Raw genomic sequence first — 15,011 nt, 5'->3', positions numbered from 1 at the left:
ATGCAAATAAGTTGCCTGATTTTTTTTTTTTCTTTTTAGGTTTACTGTTGATTATTAAAAAACACTTCTTGATGTTAAAAAACTCCTGTGCTGATTTCATTGATTTTTCTGTGAAACTGGTTTGCAGTAGATGTATTCTTATTGGCTAAACCCAAAAGGAAATTGTTTAATAACAAAGGCTCACTCCTTTTAAGGCACTGTGAGAGAGTAGGTCACACACAAAAGGGAAATGACCCACTTGTTGATAACTGAGTATCCGGAGTAGGTTAAAAGATTTCAGGTATACCAAATGTGTTTTTATTTTCAGCGTGTTCATGCACAGATACTGATAAAGCCTTACCACTTTAAGTCATATGGTATTCTTCTCAGGCTGGCTGCCTCCTAATACTTTTTTCAGCAGATGGAGATAAATACCTGCTTTGTATATCAGTATACACTCTTAGCACTGAACTGTGTAATTCCTATTCTTGTTTGAATGGCTTCAGTATGCTCTTTTCAGAAGCTTAGAAATTAGAACAATGCATATTAAATCTCATTTTCAGCTCAATCTAATGAATGTTTATACAAACTAATACTGCCTATTATATGGTTATCTTTCTTATCCTCTGTGCATTTGAATTAATTTAAAAGCTATTATGATTTGTAATTCATGGGAACTGGATTCTAAGAACTGTTCATTTTTTCCCGTCTTTTGTTTAGATTTGTACTTTAATTTTACCAGTATTAATTAATTTATTTAACATATACTCTTTTGAGCACTCGCTATGAACAGAAGCCCCTTCAGTCGCTTGTATGGGATATGTAGGTAGATAAGACATTCTTAGTCCCAGGGATCTTACAGACTTCTAAGAGCATTACAAACATTAAGAAATCTTTGTAAATAACACACAAGTGAAAAAAAATTAAAATACTGCATAAGTTGAGTTCAGAAGAAGGGTGAATTTTTTTTTCTCAGACAATCTAGGATAGACCACATAAGAAGCATTTACAGTCCAGGCTTTAAAAGATAGATAGGATCAGCCATATGCAAAAGAGAACAATGCTATTTATTATTAGTGGGGCTCAGGATAAGCAAAGAATGTTATGTGAAAAAGCAGTAGGCATATAAGAGAATCTGATTTGTGTAGTATTGTATAGACATATCTGGAAATAAAACAGGCCATGTTGGTGGGGATGAGATCTCTGAGGGCCTTTAGCAGTTTGTGTGTGTGTATATACATATATTCAAATATAAGTTCATCTTTATAAATATAGTAAATAAACACATTGTTTTTCTTTCCTTAAAGAATTTTGGTTGTTATTCTATGTTGATTTTGTCCTAGAAGAAAAGTTTTCTTATAACCTTTTACTGAATTGTATTGCTAAGTTAAAGTAGAATTACTTTTGAAAAATTTTTTCTTACTAATGCTAATGTCCTGCTTTTAATGATGTATTCTATTTAAAATGTTTTCGTTATTAAATATTCATTATTCTTAAGTTTATACATAAAAATAGAAAAATATTCATCCGTAGCACTAACACTTGTATTTAGTAGATTTCTTTTCATATAATATTTAAGATATTTTCAAGTAAAATAGCAAAGGACATGAGATAGGTTAGTTTTTGTGCTTTTAAGAGAATTTAGAACTGATAAATCAATGATTCCCTACTTCTGTGTATCTTCCTGTGTTAGTTTGATTAAACAACTTTAAATCTTAGACTAAAGTCGTAAGTTTTCATTTAAATCAGAATATATTGGTCTGAAGTTGAAAGCATTGCATATTTTTCAGTTTATAAAAGTAATTTATTCCAGAAGCAATCTTACTGCTTATTTTATTTCCCATTAAAACTGCCTAAAAACATGGTAAAAACATAAAGAATATTCAGTGAGGATAATTTTCTCCCATTTAACTATGAAGAGTTGTGTTTATTTAGCATTATCAACACAGACAATTTTGTTTGCAGTCTCATGTAAAGAATGGAAAAAATGCAGAAATTTTCAGACTTAAAATATCTGAATAGAGCTAGAGATCTTAGAAAGGCAATATAAGGTCTATACTTTGATTCAATTTGTTCATGGAGGGCCTACTTTGGGCCAAGCTCTATAAATACAGAGCAGAATAACACATGACCCCTGTCTTCAAGGTGTTCACAGCCTTGTTTAATAGGTCTAAGTAGAGAATCCTGGGATTGACACGGGACCCTTTCTTGTATGTACAAAGCAAAAGTCAGTAATGCAGAAGGCTTCCATTTGGTGGAAATTAAGATTATTGAAGGAAGCTGCCTGAAGCCCAGGAGTTTTTATGTATCTTCAGATTTTGGTGTTAAAATTAGAAGAGTAGAATAATATATATAACGCATAAATATAAAACATGTTGAATGTATATGTTCCAGTATTTAGAAAATAAGGCAGTTTAAAGAATGAGAGAGGCAGGAATAAATGGGAATTGGCTTCTTATTACTATTATAAACCTAAGTAGAAAGAAAATATTTTTTTCATATTAGTATATAAATGGAAATTTCTCATTTATTTTCATATTCTGGATTTATATGTACATACGTTAGCTTTGTGACAGTGTGGAGTTTTTACACTAATGAAATGTCTTTCTCAATGTAGTCTCTCAACTCTGATATTTAGTTTCATTTAAATTTCATTCTTATTACTCTTGGTTCATCTCTTGTCTCTTCATTATTTGTGCAAACTTATACAAATTGAGGTAAGCATTGATTTTTGAACTCTCACTAAATAGCAATTTTCAAGTGATTTAGTTGGTGTTTTCCTGGTCCATGAATTAGGACATTGCACTAGTCTATGGCTACATTGTTGATGCCCTTTCAGAGGAAATGATAGTCTCAATCTTATATTCAGAAAACATTAAACATGTGTAGGCTAACCTATAAAAAGTTTTCCATTTTATAGAAATCATTCCTGTTTTTAAATAATAATAAAAATAAAAATTTATATGACATTCAGAATTACAGATACTTTGATGATTTAAAACCATTTTTTTTCTATGTAGGACACCATTGCAGTGGCTGGATTTTCTGTCTTGTCAGCGTCTTCATCTACAGGCAGAGACGGTAAACATTGCTTATTTTTGAAAGCATTTGAGGACTTCAGATCAACTGTTTATGTAAGTGTGTAATTTTTAGTCTAATCATATCATGAGTTCAGGTGATGGAATAGGAGTAGTATTTCTATAAATCTGTAGATAAACAATTTAGTCTGAATTTTGTTAATTAAATATTTTAAGTTTAAAAAATAGAAATTCTTTTATTGGCTTTATGTTTAGAATCACTCCAGGTAGAAAAGAAAGATCCTTTAAAGTTAATTATTTATTAATGGAATTTTTAAAACTTCATAGGTACTCTAGACCTGATATTATTCTTTGCAGTTATACCATCAGACTCTTGATGGTGTACTTGATTTTGCTTTAAATTTATCAAGTGCTCCTTTTTAGGTAAAACTGATTTCCATTTATCTTACTCTTTATGAAGATGCCCATTCTCTACCTCCTGCTTCACCCCTCCCCCCACAGCCTCTATTGTGTGTGCACACACACAGAGACTACCTGTTTGGCCAAGGCTGTCAGAGAAGTAGAGTTGGGCCAAGCCATGTGCCTGCAGGCCACTGTCTGCCTGTTTTCTCTGGTGTCTGGAAGGGCCTTGTATAGGCTAGGGGTGGTCCTGTGATATTTCAAATTGATAAATTAGACTTAAGCTAAGCTTAGACAACTTTACATGTGTCAGTCTTAATTTGTAAGACATAATTTTATGCTATTCTAGTGAATTTGAATATTATACAGTTAAGTGTGTAGCTTTATTGCAATTAAACGTCTGCAATCACATTGGAGGTTATTTGTATACAAGTAAATCCTCTTTCTGTTTTCAGGTTTATGTTAAATCCGTAAGAGATTTTTCTGCAGAATCAATGTCTTTGGTAAGATGACATGCAGTTTAATATAGAGTATGCACACATCTCCCACTCACACACACATAAAAATGCACACATGTATATGCATACATATATGTATTTTTTTGATCCACTTTACAGTCTGATTTTAAAATACTATCAATACAGTGGGAAAACATAATCTCTACATTTTTGATATCTAATAATGTTAAATTTGAGTTATGTATTTACCTAGTAATTAATACCTGGTTGTTCTATTGTCTGGAATATCTACTGATATTTTGTATAAGCTACATATACAAGAAAATTAAAATGGAAAAGAAGTTTTATTGTGAGAAGATAATGGGATAAATACTCCCCACCCCCCACCCCCCCACACCCCGAGAGAGATTGAGAGAGAGAGAGAGAGAATTTATCTTAGCACAGAGCCCAACGTGGGGCTTGATCCCATGACCTGAGCAGAAACTGAGTTGGACGCTCAACTGATTGGGCCACCCAGGTGCCCCCATCCATCCATCCATCCATCCATTTATTTATTTATTTATTTATTTATTTATTTATTGTATATTTTTTATTAGATTAGTACTACTTTCAAACCTCAGGCAAATTCTTTTGTTTCATCATCAGCTATATTTATAAGCAGATTATCAGGTGCCAAGTTGCGATTTGACAAATAATTTATTTTGAATTTTTTTTATTGAAAAAGTTTTTTCTTTAACGTTTATTTATTTTTGAGAGAGAGAGGTAGAGCACAAGCAGGGGAGGGGCAGAGAGAGGAGGAGACACAGAATCCAAAGCAGGCTCCAGGCTCTGAGCTTTCAGCACAGAGCCTGACACGGAGCTCAGACCCACAGACCATGAGACCCTGACCTAAGCCGAAGTCAGACACTTAACTGACTGAGCCACCCAGGCGCCCCTAATTTTAAGGATTTTATTATACTTGTGATACATTTTTTTTTATTTTTATTTTTTTAGTATTTTATAAAATGTTGTTATAGCTGTAGGAAAGTTCCCATTTTTATATGTAAGGTACATGCAGCTGAGTGAGACTGGATAAAAGGTAATATATTGATGAAGTTTAATGTAAAGTTTACCTTCTACCTGTGTTCTTAAACCTTTTGTTTCTAATGGACAGAGTCCAGGGACTTTGTTTTAGTTAACAATGATTATAGGGTATAGATTTTATATTCTGAATAATACTATATGGTAGAATAATTTAAATTTGTTATTTAGGGAAACGGTAACCAATTAAAGGGTCGATATACTTTTTTAAAAGCATGAATTAGCCCCAGGTATTAGTATTTGTGAAAATTGTTTTAGATTGCTTAGCTTCAAATATTTGATACATCCATGAGCCTGTATATAAGGAAGAAGTAAACAAAAGAGCCTCTGAAATTGGCAAAAATGCTTTTTCAGAGAGCCCAGGTATCCTGAACTCTTCAAATATAACTTAGATGCTGTACACAATATACTGGCTTCTTTACATGGAAAGTCAAATTATAATCAAGAAGTTGTTTGTTGTCCATGAATTAACAAGCACATTACAGGGATGGCCGGAATGGTTGATGTCATTGAGCTGTGCTGGCCTACCCCATTCATCTATACGTTAGGGAGATAACTTTTGAAGATAATATCTTGGGTCTAGTTATTTTGTCAGCTGAGCACATATCTTCTCTTTTCTGTCCCGCATGCTGATCATTATTTTTCTTTCATCATTGATGGGCTACACCTTTTTCTCTATCAAGGTTTGATGAGATTTCTAAGCGCTGCCTTTTCTTGTGTTCGAACTGAGATATCAGTTTCCTTGAAAAAGTCAATTAACTTGTTTTGATTTGATTTTTAAAAGTTTAACTCAGTAGTGTGGTAGATAACCTTATTTCCAGTTGTGGGTAGGATGGATGGGTGATGGGACTAGATGTCTGACTGCTTTTAAGGATTATTTTACTAATACGCAGACATGTCCTTATAAATCAGTTTCCCTTTTCTTTCTAAACTTCTGTGCAATTATTAAAGAAAACTTTTGTTTCTATTATTACCATTAAAAATTTTTTTTTAAGTTTGTTTATTTTGAGAGAGACAGAGACAGTGTGAGTGGAGGAGGGGCAGAGAGATAGGGAGAGAAGGAATCCCTGGCAGGCTCCATGCTGCCAGCACAGAGCCGGATGGGCTTGAACTCACAAAACCGTGAGATCATGACCTGAGCCCAAACCAAGAGTCGTATGCTTAACTGACCGAGCCACCCAGGTGCCCCTCTGTCGTTACCATTTTTAATGTCTTTATATCATTTATAATGAAAACCTGGCTTTATTTAGGCCTAAGTAAAATCTTTATAGTGTATAGGAAAAGAAAAATGAAATACATATCACAAGTTTTGTTATTACTTAAGATTAAAATCCAGAACCCAAATCTCTTAAACTGCATTTCTTAGAATTGTATACAAATTGCATTATTTATAATCAAAGTTCTTTCTAAGAAAAACTGGGTGGTTTATATAGTAACCTTTATAAACTGTGTATATCCTTTTTTTCAGGCTATAGCCTCTTTTTAGACACTTAAAAGGAAAAAAAATGCAATTAGATGGATTTGTTAATTTAAAATTTTAATCAAAACATCATTCTGAACACTATATATATTTACTGTCTTCTCTTTCTTAGGTTCCAACAACACATTATATATATACACCCCTGAATCAACTTAAGGGTGGTACAATCGTCAATGTCTATGGTGTTGTCAAGTTCTTTAAGCCTCCATATCTAAGCAAAGGAACTGGTAGGTATTAAAATTAGCGAAGATTTTAATGGACTGGAACTACTTTATTGGTTTCAGAAACATAGCTCCTTCAGTACCCTAAGTCTTAGCAGCTCTGTTCTGATTTATAATTGCCACACAACATGGATGCATATGTTTTGGCTTGGCTGCTTTATAAAATAAGTATGGTCTTAAGATTCCCAAGACTAAGTTAAGAAAAGGATGCTAAGGGGCGTCTGACTGGCTCAGTTAGAAGAGCATGTGGCTCTTGATCTTGGGGTTGAGAGTTTGAGCCCCATGTGGGGTATGGAGATTACTTAAATAAATAAAACTTAAAAAAAAAAAAGATGCTAACCTGCAACATGACAGCATATGAAAGTATAAAATAGGCTAGGAAAGGTAACAATATAAACAAATATAGAATATTTTAATACTGTACCCCTGGTATATAAATCACTTCTAATTCTGGTTATAGAATTTAAAAAAGACAAAAGTATAAAAAAATAACTGCCTGTAAACACTTTAATGAATACACAATATAAAAAGATACAAATTATAGCATAAAGTGTATGTGAGGAGGAATAGAAGTATAGTTTTTGTATGTGGTATTATCAACTTAAGATAGGTTGTTGTAACTGTAAGATGTTTTATGTAAACTCCATGGTCACCACAAAGAAAATACCTGCAAAAGGAAATGAGAAAGGAATCAGAGTATGTCACTACACACAAAAAAATCAATGAAATACAAAGGAGGACAAAAGTGCTACAAGACAGAGAACAGTTACCAAAATGGCAGTAATGAGACCTTTCCTATCAATAATTACTTTAAATGTAAAAAAAAAATTAAACACCCCAAAGACATAGTACTTTGGTGGTTTTTGAAGATAATTAAGGTTAAAAAAAAAAGATAATTTAGGAATAAGCTAATTAATTCTGTATAGTAATACAAGCTTTTAAACAGAATTACATAGAAAAGAATAAAAAAAACATGGGTTTCAGTTTTCTGAGAGTTAATATGGTGAACACACCATTACACCTTTACCTTGGTTTAATTCAATTTGACTAAATTTAACAGTCATTAATCCATTTAATCTGAAACAACATTTGTAAAAGGCATCATTATTTATGTATCATTCAGAAAGCTCTGCCAGTTGAGTTATGCTTCACTGTCCACTGTAAGATGTAGCCGTATTTTAGAGATGTTAAAAACGCAAAATGGTGTTGTTGATGAAATCCTGTCTTTATCTGCTGCATGCCCGCCCCTGTGGCTCATGCTTAGAGACACAAAGATGTTCTCATTGAGTTCATATTTACAAACTATTTTATTAAATTACACATATGTACATCTTATTATTGTGGAGTGAACTTGAAGTGTACTCTTTCGTGGGGAGATGGGAGAAACATCTTATTTTCATGTGGTCAGAGTATTTTGTTAATGTAGACTGTGAAGACTTTGTGTGGAAACGACTGTGTGAAGACTGTTAAATCTAGAGAAGTTTGAAATCAGTGGTACGTAAGTCTGAAGAGGGATGTTTTATTGGAAAGTGATGATGGGGCACCTGGGTGGCTCAGTCGGTTAAGCGTCCGACTTCACCTCAGACCGTGATCTCAAGGTTCATGGGTTCGAGCCCCGCATCAGGCTCTGTGCTGACAGCTCAGGGCCTGGAGCCTGCTTTGGATTCTGTGTCTCTCTGCCCCTCCCCTGCTCGCGTTCATTCTTTCTCTCTCTCTCTCTCAAAAATAAATAAACATTAAAAAAAAAAAGAAAACTGATGATTTCTGTTTTAGCAGAAAGGGAAATATTAAACATTAAGGTTGGAGCGAGAAGTTATTAAGTATTTATTTCTTAAATATTTTCATTTGACTTTACTTTCTCCCAAAGTCTGTGTTCCCCGCGCCATCATACTGTTCAACATAGACTTGCATACTTCCACCTTGGTGATTTTTTCTCATCTTCAGGTTTTGTTCCCCCCTGAATCTTAATATATGCCCATTCTGGGAATTCGCTTATAAAGGTGCGATGACTATGATCCTCTTCCAATTGCGGGTGTTTTCTGGTGGCCTCTAATTAGCCTGCTGAATTCAGGAATAAGCTATATTACTGCAAATAAAGGTCCACCTGACTTGGTAGAAGGTATAATTTTAAAACTTTTTGCACTTGATAATGTTGCTAATTCTTGTCACTGAAAGTTTTTGCTAATCAGCAAATATATTCTAAAATAGCAAATGATAATGTAGAACAAAATGATAGCTGTTTTTATAACATTGATGACTATTAATTTTAAGTTGTTATTAGACAGCATAATCATGTTTTCTTCTGACAGTGTTGTTGAATCATATGTATATAATGAAAGCCTTGGGGAGCTATAATATTTATTATATATTCATATGTATTTTATATCTCTATCAGATATGTTTAGTTGGATCCAGTCCCTAAATAAAAATGTCATGAGTAGTAATAAACCATCTGTTATTACAATGATAATATGTTTCTCTGTTTCTTCTGAGATACTAAATTAAAATGAATCTCATCAATTTTATCACAACATATTGAAACTAAAGTATATTTTAAAGTATATTGATAATGTCTTTACTACTAGCAAGATGGTAAAGTTTTAAATGATCTATCTTATATAACTTTAGTTACACTTTTTATTTCTGTTGATAGAACTCATCCTTCAACATACTGCAAGAAAGGGAGTCAGACGAAATAGCACTTTTTGTGTTGAGGAAAAGATCAACTTCATTAGTATTACCACTGAGATGTCCCTGAACAATCCACAGCTGCGCCTTTTTTATATTATGTAGAGCAACTTTATTTTGCAAATATGGGGCTGCAATCTTAAATACTACATCCAGATGTACATAACTAGTTCTGTGGAGGAAAATTACCTTTATGTAACTCAAATTTAGGTAAATGGAAAGAAGTTTATTCTGTTATATATCGTTTGCTAGAGTTTTCATTAAAATTTCTTTTAAAAATGTTAAATTTAGTGCCATACAGGCCATTTGATGCACTCTAGAGTTTGTACTTCTTGACTTAAAACTTCCTCTCCATAGTAATAATGATTACATACGACCTGTAGCACGCCGCTGTCTTCTTTTTGGTAGCAAACACTTCATTTCCCAAGCTTTATATTCAGTCTTGAACAAGTTGTAGCTTTTTATTCTTGCTGAAGTCTGTCAGTCCTGTTGCTAAAAGGACAATAGATACTTACATTCTTCTTCAATTATGATCACATTCATCATGAAAACTGAGAATTTCTGAAAGATTATGGAAACAATATATATTAAAAGATCTTTGTATCATCGGAATTGATTTTAATAATGACTCATCAGAGGTATGTAATATGTCCTCATTTGTGTAGGCAGACAAGGTCATTGCTGCCTTCTTAGGAATTTGAAATTTTATAGCAGTTATCTTTGAAAGCCTCACATTTCCTTTTGCTTTAGAGAGCTGGCTGGACAGGTATGTACGTTTTTTTGCCTTAAACAGATAACATTGATTATATTTTTTTAGGTAACACCGATGAAGAAGTTTAATTTTAGCTTTGTCTCAGATTTTAAGAAATAGCGTACAGCTATTTTTAAACGTGAGACACATTTACTCTGTTCTCATTGTCTGTTCTTGCTAAATATTATAAATGTATGCAGGCCATAAAACACTTCCAGGCTTAATAGTATGGGACTCCTGCTTGCTTGTTATTGATAACATAATGTCTGCTTGCTCTGTGAGCAAATGGGAGAAGTAAAGGGAACCCTGTTTGTGCTTACTTTTCTAGTATTTGAGTCCAGAGGAAGGGAGAGGATAACCAAAATACTTATATCATGTTTTTGCTGTCCACCTCTCCTTTTTTGTCTTTTTCTTTTTCAAATTTTGGGACCCTGCAGCTCTCCGCCTTTTTGTGCCACATAATGTGGCACATTGCCTGTGGCTGGCTCCCTAGCCTATTACTTCAAGAATGCTTTATGTCCCTAACTTATTTGTTTTTCATACCCTGCCTCCCATTAAAATCCTCCATTTTTGGAGAGCAGTTTGATTAACCTCAAACAGCTTTAGATGTTACAGTGTTTCCAGAAGCAGACCTTTCGTTTGCTGTTCATTATCTTATGAAAGGATACCTGTTTTAGCCAATAACTGAGTATAGAATCCGATTTCTTAGAGGAGTATCCAAAACATTGCACTTCTGAGAGCCCCTAATCTATTTTGCTTCTTTTAGTTCTTGCGATAGAGTGCTAGGACATAGGGCCCTGGGAGTTTCTCTTTTCCTGTAAAACATCCCAGCTAATGCTAGAATGCTAGTCGTGGCTGGGTAAAAATATTTTCACTTATAGGAATGAATGACTCGCCATGTATACATTTATATCAAGTAGCATTATCATTTGAATGTTTTTGTTTGGTGGGAGTGATAATTGTTGCAGGTTAAATGATTACGTAGTGTCTTTTAATTTTTTTAAAGCGTTAAACTCCTTCATATTTTACATTAAAATGGTTAAAAAATACTTTAATTATTGAATAATCAATAACTCATTGGTGTTACATAATATCCAGAACACTGCTGATTCATCAAAGAGAGATTAAAGCATGTAGTACAATTTAAAATTACATGTATGTTGAATTATATTTTTTATTTTATTTTTTTACTTTTTTTAATGTTTGTTTATTTTGAGAGAGAGAGAGAGAGAGAGAGAGAGAGAGAGAGGGCACGTGCAAGCAGGGGAGGGGGAGAGAGTGAGGGAGAAAGAGAATCTCAAGCAGGCTCTGTGCGGGGCTCAAACTCATGAACTCTGAGATCATGATCTGAGCCGAAATTAAGAGTTGGATGCTCAACTGATGAGCCACCCAGGCACCCCTCCCCTTTTGTTTTTAAATTTATAATGCATCTTTGGGAGTTTTAACCCTTTTGCTGTCCTGCACCCTTGTGCAAACGAAGACAGCTATAGAGCTTGTCCTACAAAAATGCACATGCATGCCTAAAGACTTAAACATGCCATGTGGAAGTTCACGCCCCCATTCTTTGAACCCCAGATTGCAAGCTCCTTATCTGTGTTACGTTCATATGTTATTTGAATATTCAGCTGATATCAAGACCACAGCGTACGCCTTTGGTTTAATGTAAAATAAATAGCTTTTTGGTTCACTCATCTGTTCCCTTATTCAGTAAACATTAAGTACTTTCTATATGCTGTGTATCATATCAGACGTGGAAAATTCAAACATACGTAAGTCATTGTTTCTACCCTTGAGGAATGTTTAAGACAGATAATAATTACAGTACAATGATTATAATTATTTGTGATTTCACTTTGTTTTTAGTCTTTCCTTAATTTATGAAATTCCACTTTTATTCATCTACTTTATTGTTGGAGGTGTAAGATAGAATCTTCATTGTAAAACACACCATGCTTTTGAGTTTATATGTTAAAGTTGAATAATGGATTTACCTATTATAAAGGATGGAGGCTGTGGATTGGGCAGGCGTGGGGTTTTACATTTCCTAAGAACTAAAAAATAACATCAAGTTGAGTGAGGTAAGACTCTTCTCAAGTGTTTGGCTATCCGACTTTCGGGATCAGGAAGGCATCTAGGGCATGGTTAGTCATCACTTAACCTCTTTAACGATTTGGAAAGGTGAGCTACACCTCTCTTCAAAACTATTTCCAGCTGTTTTGTCCATGCCAGTAAGAAGTAGGTTTCCACTCGGACGATGAAGGTGGAGAAAGATGTCACTGAACCTTCATATTGCCGGCTTGCTTATATTCAGGAATGACTATGATGAAGCTTGAGGCCTCTATCTGGCTTTCTATATATATCCTAGAACTGACTCTGTCTTTTATGACCTTTTCCTCAAACAAATTATTAGCCTGCTTATTTAGAGAATTATCCTTACGTTTCATTAGTTTATGATTTGAATTGCTTTAATTGATCATAAAAATCAGTACTGTTTCTTCATTCTTTCTTAAAACTTAAGTTACATTCTTTTATTCATTCAATTAAAAAGTTCTTTGCCAGCCCTGTGTAGCCTTGTACTGGACTTGGTTGTTGTCCATAGTGGTAAAATGATAGAGTCTTAGAGAGTTTTTCCTGAGGGAGATGAGGAAGACCTGAATTGAATCAATTTGCTAAGGCACAGTTGTATGCTGTAACTAAAGAAACAAACAAAATGCTTTGGGAGCAAGAATGGAGAGATTAATGCCAACAGGGGAAAGGCTACTAAGAGATACGGCATTTAAGCTGAACTTTTGAGGATAAATTGGATTTTGATGGATGAGGAAGAAGAGGCCAGCATTGCAGGTGCTGGAATAGCAATAAAAGTTGTCAGACTTTTATAATGAAAATGTGAACTTTCAATTTCAAAATCTAACTGCTGAAGAAGTTAAATAATAATTTTAAGAGCTGGAACATCTGCAGTATGTTGATGCATAATTTTATGCTCTTGTAGCAGTCTTTTTCAGGGGTCATTATTAAAGACTTATAATACTTCTGTTTTATACACTTTGTTTATATTCTAGATCAGAATTTAAAAAGTATTTTTTTGTATTTAACTTTATGTGGTAAAACTGATTGTTTTATGTATGTAATGAGCAACTTTATTTTTATGATAAAACTATAATACAGTTGGCGGTAGGTTTTTGAAAGATTATGTATTCAGAATTATTACAAATAAAATGTTTTAAGTGGCCATCAGTGGAATGCTTTGCTACATTACTTATCAGGTCAAGTGGATTCTAGTAATACTTAAGTCACAAATATTACTTTCAAGTTATAAATTGCTTTGATTTCTATCTGCATTTTTAAGATCTTTTTCAGTGTACTACTTTTCTTCCACTTTACCCTCACTGATTAACATAATCAAAATATATTTTCTTTTTCAGTTTGGTTGTCTTTTGTCAGCAATTTCTGGAAGCTTCTCATATATTAGTGGTATTAATCTCTTTTTTGTCCTAAGTGTTAGATGCTTTTTCCAGCTTTTTAGTTCTGGTGCTGATAGTTTTCAAAACACAAATGTTTAACATACTTTTGGAGTCATGATTTTGTTTGGAAAGGCTTATTCATTGTAAGATTTGAAAAATATTAGTCTGTATTTTCTTAAAATTCTTTAGTTTTTTTTATTAAAGTTTATTTTGAGAGAGAGAGAGAGCATGTGCACAAGCAGGAGAGGGAGGGAGGGAGGGAGGGAGGGAGGGAGGGAGAGAGAGAGAGAGAGAGAGAGAGAGAGAATCCCAAGCAGGCTCTGTGCTGAGAGCATGGAGCCCAACATGGGGCTTGATTCCCTGAACAGTGACCTGAGCTACAATCAAGATTCGTGGACGCTCAACCGACTGAGCCACCCAGCCCCTTAAAATTCTTTAATATTTTTAAAAACAGATATATTGCATATATTACCCGGAATTTTGTTTTGTATGTGGTGTGTAATGGTCTGACTTTTTCCTGGTAACTTTCATGTTGTTTCAAAATCATGTATTAAATAATGTGATGTGTGAGTCACATATAATATGTGTACTTGTATATAGAGGTCTGAGGAGCAACGCCTAACAGAACTCCAGGAAAATTTTCTTCTCCCAATATGTGACTCTGTGATGGTTCTCCTTAATTAAGAGGAGGCCTGTTCAGCTGTCCAATTTTTAATCATTAGGCAGAGTATTTGCTACAATCTAATCTCCACGTGAACTTTTTGGAGATGTTTGGGTTGGTAAGATTATCTCCATTCTAAGTTTTCATATAATAATACAGTCTTCTTGTTAATCTTAGTTTTTGGTTTCTTCATTTATCATTTTAGTATTTTTTAAGACTTGCAGGAGTATGTTGCTTCCCTCTACAATATTCATACTAATATGCTTTCTTTGCACTATCTTTCTGGACACTTCATATAGATAGACTCATATAACATGTGGTCTTTGCTTCTGGCTTCTTTCACTTAACATAATGATTTTGAGGTTCATTCATGCTGTAGCATGTATCAAAATGTGTAGTCAGTCGTAGCATGTATTTTTATTGCTGAATATTAATACACTTTGATAGTTATTTTAAAAATTATTATTGTTGTGCCTTTCTTATTTTAAATACAAATGCTGTGAAGATAGAGGCCATTGCTAGTCTTAGTATAAATCCTTACACCTAGGTATACCATCTACTGTGGTTTCTCAATATGTGGGGTAAAATGTAAAACTCCTCCAGATGTAATTCCAGAATGACACTTAGGAACTCACAGACTATCAGCTTACATACCTACCTACCTAATTCGTATTTAATCTGTATGTGTACTCATACAAGCATGTGTATCTCTAACATAATGTTTATGCTTTCTTTCCTGTCTTTCCTTATCTTTACCAGTATGATTAAAACATGAGGGAAAATTAATGTAACTTC

At 33.7% G+C, this 15,011-nt stretch overlaps 1 protein-coding gene across 3 annotated transcripts in view; it reads left to right on the top strand.

Annotated features, from left to right (window-relative positions):
- Positions 1–15,011, top strand: part of POT1 (protection of telomeres 1) — an 82,844-nt gene that overhangs the window by 21,332 nt on the left and 46,501 nt on the right. For all 3 annotated transcript variants that reach the window (XM_043589395.1, XM_043589397.1, XM_043589396.1), the window contains exons 5-7: positions 3,000–3,113; positions 3,872–3,919; positions 6,547–6,661. In XM_043589395.1, coding sequence (XP_043445330.1) covers positions 3,000–3,113; positions 3,872–3,919; positions 6,547–6,661 — 277 coding nt within the window. The remainder of the gene's footprint in view (positions 1–2,999; positions 3,114–3,871; positions 3,920–6,546; positions 6,662–15,011) is intronic.

Source organism: Prionailurus bengalensis, chromosome A2 (genome assembly GCF_016509475.1).
Source record: "Prionailurus bengalensis isolate Pbe53 chromosome A2, Fcat_Pben_1.1_paternal_pri, whole genome shotgun sequence".
NCBI lineage: Eukaryota > Metazoa > Chordata > Mammalia > Carnivora > Felidae > Prionailurus > Prionailurus bengalensis.
This window is presented reverse-complemented; position numbering and strand designations above follow the sequence as displayed.